The following is an 8600-nucleotide window of genomic DNA, read 5'->3' on the forward strand; positions in this document are numbered from 1 at the left end:
TTTCGCTTTCACAAGACCCCAGAAGAATCCAAGATAGAAAAAGCCTCAATCCAACTAGACAGAGATGCAATCCAATGGTATGATTGGTATGAAACTTGTCACGGAGTTTCTTCATGGAAGCAATTCAAGATAGGGTTTCTTGTTCGCTTTGACTTATCTGAATACAAGAATGTTGATGGACATCTCACCAAAATTCATCAGACTTCTACAGTGTTAGAATATCAAAAGCAGATTTGAAAGATAATCAAATCAAGCTAGAGATTGGTCTGAATGATAACTCATGGGTACATTTATCGAAAGGCTTAATCTAGATATCCGGTGTGAAGTTAAAGCTCGTCAACCCCGCACTATAATCGCTGCTTGAAAGATTAGGCCGGTCCGGTCCGATCCGGTTCGGTTCGATCTAGCCTACGGCTCTATGACAGTAGCCCGGTGGGAATGTATGCGTGCCTATATATATACCCATATTCTTACCCCAACCTGCCTTCTTTCCCCGCCTTTGCTGACGTACTTATTTGTCGTTCTCGAAACCCTTTGTCTCGTCGTAGAAGCGTCCCCTTCGTCTCCCAACCTCCGATACCCCTGCGGCTGGAATCGGACCTCCCCTCCCTCCAGATTCGCTGCCGTCTGACTGCTTCCCGTTAGAATCGCGGCCGTCAACTCAGATGCGCCCTGATTAGGGCTAAGCCGGCAGACTAGTACACGAGGCTCGGCCTCATTAGGAAGTCGAGGAGGTCAACAGCGCCCGCGCCCGAAGGTAACCAATTTTAATCTTCAAATACTCTTCTTCCAAGAACAGTATTAGTGCCGTGATTTGCTTTTATATGTATTATTTGGGGAACCCTTGTTTTTTTGGATTCAACATGAATGCAAGAGTCGGTTTAATATTTAAGATCTCAATTGGGATTTAGTGGATATCCTATAATTAAGATAGAGAGAATATGTTTATGAGCATATTAGCATGAATTTGGAAGCAGCGAGTACTACGCATACTACATTTGCGTGCAACACATTTAGGATGGAAAACAATTGTACATGATCATTCTTGAATGTAGTCTGCATCAGTATCTTAAGATGACACCAATTGAAAACCTTACATTTTACTGATATCTACGGACACACACATGTATGACACATATGATCCTACCATCAGTTATCACCGACATATTGGTAATAAAATGTGTCTGAGATGAAGATTCTCTTGCATCTTGCATCTCCTGAGCTATGTTCAACAATGTCCGTAGTTAGGGTCATAGCAGTATCGGTTGATCTCAAATTTGTGAGAAATGCTCGATGCATGAAGTAAATAGATAGACAGGAATTTGTGGTAGTCGACACTTTATCTCACTTCTCCAATTAATCATGATATACACCAGGAAAAAGAATAAAACACAGTCTTTCATTCATCTGGGTAGTGTTCAAGACTGTAATAAGACCCAAATTTCAATATGTTGCTCCACTAAGTTTATAAATGTTTGTCAACTCCACAACTTTTATATGGTGTTTCTTTCTTTTAAACTGTTGAATATTACAAACTAGTTGATTTGGTTTCACTCAACTACATAAGCTGTTCAAGTTGATCGGTTCCCTATATACATACTGGTTATTGAGAATTCGGAAGTGTGTATTTAATTACTGAGGTGGCTTTTGTTGGCATTAGAATCACAATTCAAATCCGCTGGAATCTGAAATGTAATAGATAAATTGCCTAGCATGTTTGATTCCACTATGGTAATTGATCTAATTCTTATTTTTGGTTCCTTGTATTCAATATAATTTTTATTTTTATATAGTCTTTTATTAATATTATACTATGTTTTGGATTAGTTCTTGTTTTATATTTGTTTGTGGTAGAAGTGCATTCTGAGGTGGAGGTGTAGCTCATCCATGGTTGAGTAGGGGAACTAACTTCTCACTGTGATGCCTTCTGACTAATACAGACGCACATGTTGTCAAGCTTAAGGAAACTTTAAAGTGGTGAAGTAATCGAGTTAGAAGCAAGATCCAGAAGCCAAATCAGCCAATATCAGAACGTAGCATCGTAGATCTATTCCTTTTATGACTGGTGGTACGTCCCCTTCTACGAATTAATTGTTCGACTTTAGATGAATCACTTGTCTCTTTAGACAAGTAAATCCTGTGAGATCTGGCATTGTATGTAGCAGAGGAACAATGAATAGGCTCATGGTTATGGAATCTCTGCTCTCTACAGTTCTGTGAAACAGTGAAAAGGCCAACTCTTCAGCTACTGTGCTGTAAGTAATCAAAACAATAGAGGTCACGAGAGTTCCTGCTATAGGGTTATGCCTTCAATTGTCTCCTGGACCATGCTGACTTTCTACTTGAGATGGCCTGCATTATCTAAGCTTGGTCAAGCGACCAGCTTTTTACTTGCTGATCTTCATCACTTATTCTTGTCATTACAAGCAGATTCTTTTCTTGTCTGATCTTTTAAACCTTGGTAAATGCAGGAGTTGCTTACGATCATTTCTCTATCATTAAGTAAATACGTTTGACCAATGCAGAATCTAAGGAGGACAATGCACACCGTTCTACCCCTATACATGGAGATACTATTTTCATGACTTCAATCTTGGTCGCTCAGGTTATAAGATTTGTCTTTAAACTAAATTGTCTGGTAGTAAAAGTACACAATATTGCTCCCATGATTGATTGGATTGGATTTTAGATGCAGACTTACTCTCTCAGCGTTGCTAAGAACCTAGATGTTTGAGTTAGCCTCATCCAAGGTTGCTCACATTTTAATGGAGGAGACTGTTCTTAGTCTAAACTTCACAGCGACCTTTTGTATCCCTTCATCTAGTAACCTATTTTGCTAACTGCCCAAAAGTGAAGTTACATTATCATGACGAAATTATCATTAATGTGTCCTATCAGAAAAATGAAAGACATTATAGGGATTATAGATTTGAGGGTTCTAATATGCTGCTACATATTTTGTTTGAGTTAATATATTGTTTTCTTTTATGACCTATGCTGTTGTCACATGTTTATCCTGTTTGATCTCTTGGACGACTTATTTCTCGTGGTGCTGTTGCTTGATGTTACTTGACATGGCTAAAAGTAGTTCACCATGATTTATCGTCATGCGGATTGGGTCTACCTATTGTCGCACGCTTATGCATGTGAAGGTACGAACTTGTCTGGCCTTTCATTCAGTTAGTCCCCATCTATGTCAATCATTATCCAAATAAACCTTTTTTTTCCTTTTTTTTTTAGGGGTTTTGTGTTTTTGTGTGTGGCTACTGAGCTTGGAGTCGGTAGATTACCAAGTCAAAATTGCGTAAATTAAATGGATATATGTACGGGCAACGCTTTTAAGATGATAATAATTTTTGCATCACAGATATGAAACAGTACACATGTATCTAATTCATATTTATATTGTTTCTTTATCCATGTGCAATTAATGACTTCATCAGTATCATCTCACCCTTTTAGAGTGACCATCATGTCGCACAGCTACTCCTCTCATCATCAATTTATGCACATTCTTTTAAGAAAACTTTCCTGCCTAAATTTTCACTTGTTGATTATATAGCACACTAGTTAGGTTCTTATGTGTCAAAGCGAATATTGTAAACCTTTTGTATCTAAAATATGACTACATTGTATGATAGACATCAACGATTAAGAGTTACGGATTACTTGCCACGATAAAATTGTGGCTTCTGTAGAATACAAAATAATAGGAGTTTCGATGTCAATTGCAAAAAATCATTCGGACAACCAATTATGAGGAGGACATCAAAGATTAGATTCTTTACTTGGGTTGTCCTCTTCTTCGAAAAAGAAACCTGTGGGTTGCCTGCTTTGATGGGATGATCGAGCGACAACATGTATGTACATGTATTTGGTCAGCATTATTATTTCTTGTCAGAGAGAAGGAAAAGAAAAGAAAGTCGTTGGCACTGTGGTGATTTATAGGAGCTGATGAATACATGAGTTTTTCGTATATATATTATGTTGAGGATCCCTACCACATGCTTGGAAGAAGGGTGCGCCGTGGAGGCCGAGAAACTATGAATGAGAGAGAAGAAGAGGGAGAAGGCAATTGGGGTTAGATTAAGTTCGATTAAATTAAAAACGCAAACCATCATGGCCGTAGGAGATTGATTCCGTTGACAGCTGTCCACATGGGGGCTGGTGGGGTCCGCTGCCATCAGAGTGAGGCGCGTCATGGTTGGTAGGCCGGTCGCGGCCAGTTGTTCCCACCTCCCAATAGCCCTCCTCCCCCATCCGACGGTCGCTGCTTCCTCCCTCGATCCGACGGTCACCGTCAGTCGATGCGCGTCGGAGGGCGGCGTCGTCTACACGTGTGGTGGCATGCGGGACCCAGCGGTCCGAATCCTGTGTCGGCCACGTCACGGTACACGGACTTGTCCTGTGCGAATCCCGTGTGCCGTGCCTCGACTCGGGCAGGCGGATCCGACGGGTCCTCTCGTCGGGGTTAGTGAGCGGTTGTTAGGGGAGGGGCCGCGGGGGGTTGGTGTGGGACCACCGTGAAGCCTACCGTTTCGCTGCCGTTAGCGTCAAAGCAAAAGGGATGGCCGGCGGCAGTGCCCCCTGCATCTCCGTCAGCCAATGGATGTCTGCCGCGTCACCTCGAGGGGCTGGAGGACAACCGACAGCATCGTAAGGGTACGTCCCCCATAACGGTGAGCTGACCTGGCCCCACCCGCTCTCCTTCCCGGTCCTCAATGCGAAGGGTGTGACGCTCACGTCCCGGTTCGTGATCCAGCGTGAGTGGGGCCCGCTCAAAGTGTTTGGAGTTTGGAGATCTAATTGTAGAAGCGGCAATTTCCACTTTCCTACCAACACCTGACTAAACTGAATCACACTATTTGGCAGACAGTATAGCGCTTCTCCACCTTCCGACGACCACAATATTATTTCACGAAAATCTGCAAAATTTGCCACTTGCTGCTTAATTTAAGGAGAAAGGAAGATTAAGACAACCTGTGATCGCTAAGCTCCCATGCTTTTTTTATTTTGTAGTGAGAGATGCGTTGGGCTACCGATCAAATTACCTTCCACTATAATCTCCTTGCTTTCGAAGCCACATAATAATTTCCCTTTCTGCATTGCTTTACACCCAAATAGGACTAATAATTATCGCTTAATGAAATCATTAAATTGGTACAGCTAGGGTTTTATACCCCCCGCTCCACTCTTCTGCTCCTCTGTGTTCCTCCTCAGTCTTCCCCTTTTTCCTATTCTCTTTCTTTTCTAAAAGAAACATTGGAGAGGGCGCAGAGCGGCACGGAAATAGGCAGTGTGTGTGCGCGGGGTGCGCGCTTGATGGGTTTGCTTTAGTTCTTGGGCACTGTGACAGCGTGTGTCGTTGCGGTGAGTACGGTCACCGGTTCCTCCCATGGCTTCGCCGCTATTGCTCCGCCTCGTCGCCGGAGCACTCTTGCTGCTGGCCTCCCTCCCCGGCGGGGCCCCAGATCTGGCGTCCGACGCCGCGGCGCTCCTCGCATTCCGCACTGCCGTCGGCCGGTACGCGCTGACCACGTGGAACTCCTCCGCTCCCGGGGCGCCCTGCTCCTGGCTGGGGGTCTCGTGCGAGTCCGGCCGAGTCAACGTGCTCCGCCTCCCCGGGGCCGGCCTCATTGGACAGATCCCTGCCGCCGTCGGTAACCTCACCGCCTTACGGACCCTCAGCCTCCGCTTCAACGTCCTCTCCGGTCCTCTCCCCTCGGAGCTCGCCGGCCTTGCCGAGCTCCGCAACCTCTACCTCCAGGGAAACCGCCTCTCCGGCGAGATCCCGGCCTTCCTCTCCTCGTTGAAGAACCTCGTCCGCCTAAATCTTGCCGGCAACCAGTTCACTGGCGGGATCCCTCTGGGGCTCAACAACCTCTCTCGGCTTGGTACGCTTTACCTCGAGAACAATCGGCTCACCGGCGAGATTCCGGCCCTCGACCTCGCCAACCTGGTCCAGTTCAACGTGTCCTACAACCAGCTCAACGGATCCATACCGGCCAAGCTCCGCTCGCAGCCGGCAACGGCGTTCCTGGCCACGGGTCTCTGCGGCGGTCCCCTCGGGCTGTGCCCCGGCGAGATCGCGCCGTCTCCATCGCCGGAGGGTTCCGGCTCCGTGAATCCCACTGGAGGGGCTGAGAGCAACCACAAGAAGAAGAAACTCTCCGGCGGGGCGATCGCCGGGATCGCGATCGGCGCCGCAGCCTTCTTGCTGATCGCGCTCGTCGTGCTGATCCTTCTCTGCCGCGGGAGGAAGGCGCAGTCGTCGGCCGTGGGCGGGAAGCAGATGGAGATGGGGGCGGCAGCAGAGCAGAGGGACAACGGTCTAGGCGCAGGTGGAACGAACGTGAACGGTGGGTCGGCGGTTCCGGCGGCGGCCGCCGGCAAGTCCGTGGCGACCGCCGCTGCCTCTGCGGGGGCCAAGAAGCTGGTGTTCTTCGGGGGAGGGCCGAGGGCGTTCGACCTGGAGGACCTGCTGCGGGCGTCGGCGGAGGTGCTGGGGAAGGGCACGTTCGGGACGGCGTACAAGGCGGTGCTCGAGACGGGGGTGACGGTGGCGGTGAAGCGGCTCAAGGACGTGAACTTGGAGGAGAGGGAGTTCAAGGAGAAGATCGAGACCATCGGCGCAATGGACCACCCCAACCTGGTGCCCCTCGTGGCCTACTACTTCAACAAGGATGAGAAGCTCCTGGTCTACGATTACATGCCAATGGGCAGCCTCTCCGCCCTCTTGCACGGTATGCCCATCCTTCCTGTGAATGCTTCACCTTCTTTTGCTGGAATCCAAGCGCTTGGACGATGAATTGCGTATGCAACTCACATCCATATCAAATGCGCAGGTAACAGAGGATCCGGTCGAACACCTCTCAACTGGGAAACAAGAACGGGCATCGCGCTCGCAGCTGCGCAGGGTATCCAGTACATCCACTCCACGGGCCCTTCCGCCTCACACGGCAACATCAAGTCCTCCAACATCCTCCTCACCAAGTCGTACGATGCCCGTGTGTCCGATCACGGCCTTGCCCTTCTCGCGGGCGCAACGTCCGCCCCTACCCGCGTCGCAGGATACCGGGCTCCGGAGGTCACCGACCCCCGCAAGGTTTCCCAGAAGGCCGACGTGTACAGCTTCGGCGTCCTCCTCCTCGAGCTGCTCACGGGCAAAGCCCCTGCGCAGGCCCTTCTGAACGAGGAAGGCATCGACCTCCCCCGATGGGTGCAGTCGGTCGTGAAGGAGGAATGGACCGCCGAGGTGTTCGACGTGGAGCTGCTGAGGTACCAGAACGTGGAGGAGGACATGGTGCAGCTCCTGCAGCTCGCCATCGACTGCGTGGCGCAGTATCCGGACAAGCGGCCCTCGATGCCCGAGGTGGTGGTCCGCATCGACGAGATCTCGAGGTCAAGCCCAGCTTCCTCCTACCGGGACCAGCAGAGCACGCCCCGGAGCGTCGGTGACGACCAGTCCTCCAAGCAGAACGACTCGACGGCCGGATCGAATCCTCCCGGTGCCGATCTCTGAGTCACGCCGGGGAGCAACTACGTACTCGGAGGCCGCGTTCGATCGATGCCAAGCATTATTTCCCGTTCGTTTCTTGTGATTAAGCAAATTATTACAACCTGTTTGTTCCATTTCCTTTTCCCCGATGTTGTTCCTCTTTCCAAGTTTTAGGAGGGTTGGATGCTGTGTGTAGGATAGATGACTGGTGTCAAGTCAAGTCCATTGATAGCGTTGCTTATCACATCTATTATTCTGTCTTTTTCTCTCATGTAGGACTTGCAATGGCTGCTGGTGGATTGCTGATGTGAGAGTCTTCCTCTTGCCCGGAAGAGCTGGAGAAGATTACATTCGATGATGGAAGGGTGGGTGGTTCCATGCTCTTCCCATGAGCTCAATAATGTAGTAGTTGTTGTGGGGAATGAGCTGTGTGCCTGTCTTTATATAACATTAATTCTCTCTGCTTCGCTGTGTTGGTATCCAACGACGTTTCGCATGCATGCAGCGTTGTGGATGAGCTGTGACGGTGGAGGCAAAAGCCGAGAACGAAGCGTGTGGCAGAAGATATGTTGATTTGATTGCATGATCCGCTGTCTTTGGGACAGACGGTATGATGCGGAGTCTCGTGCGGTGTACGCTATCAATAATTGCAGTGGTGGTCGGCTGTGGAACGCCACGTTTTCTTGCCTACCGACCTCAGGTTTGCGAAGCACTGCAGGTTTACTTCTCTACTGGTTTTCTTGGCTTGGTTACCACGAGGACACTGCAGCGGCGTACAACTTCTCTGCTGGTTTCCCAGTTGCTGTTATCCGCCGGGAAGAGACGTAAAGGACACGCAAAAGGACGAACACAGGATCTGCTCTGGTTTGGGTAATTTGCCCAACTACGTTGGCATATCAGATAACAATGCCAATTGGTAGACGTCGTCACTAATAACAAATGCCGGGAGGACTAATTATCTATTTTCTATATATAATTAATTATCTTTAGTATTTTAATTTTTATATTTTAAATTATATTAAAAATTTTATAATTATAAAAGTAAAATATTTAATTTCGAATCTCTTGATTTTGTTGATAAAAATATCATAAGATTTATCAC

The 8600-nt window shown here is 48.0% G+C and overlaps 1 protein-coding gene and 1 long non-coding RNA gene across 3 annotated transcripts; both read left to right on the forward strand.

The window, feature by feature from the left end:
- Positions 1 to 500: 500 nt before the first annotated feature.
- On the forward strand, positions 501 to 3008 carry LOC135617027 (uncharacterized). The gene is made up of 2 exons (XR_010488589.1): positions 501 to 757; positions 1941 to 3008. It is a non-coding gene; the product is annotated as an uncharacterized LOC135617027 (long non-coding RNA).
- Positions 3009 to 5181: 2173 nt separating this feature from the next.
- LOC135583127 (probable inactive receptor kinase At1g48480) lies at positions 5182 to 7964 on the forward strand. 2 transcript variants are annotated; one of them, XR_010488588.1, is made up of 3 exons: positions 5182 to 6743; positions 6846 to 7586; positions 7775 to 7964. XR_010488588.1 is itself a non-coding variant. In XM_065116886.1 (2 exons), exons 1-2 carry the CDS (start codon positions 5396 to 5398, stop codon positions 7520 to 7522), a joined length of 2025 nt encoding a protein of 674 aa, XP_064972958.1. In that variant the 5' UTR covers positions 5182 to 5395; the 3' UTR covers positions 7523 to 7964. The 2 variants fall into 2 exon arrangements, 1 of the variants encoding a protein (XP_064972958.1); XM_065116886.1 differs by having other exon boundaries at positions 6846 to 7964.
- Positions 7965 to 8600: the final 636 nt, after the last annotated feature.

This window comes from Musa acuminata, chromosome BXJ2-7 (genome assembly GCF_036884655.1).
Source record: "Musa acuminata AAA Group cultivar baxijiao chromosome BXJ2-7, Cavendish_Baxijiao_AAA, whole genome shotgun sequence".
NCBI classification, from domain to species: domain Eukaryota; kingdom Viridiplantae; phylum Streptophyta; class Magnoliopsida; order Zingiberales; family Musaceae; genus Musa; species Musa acuminata.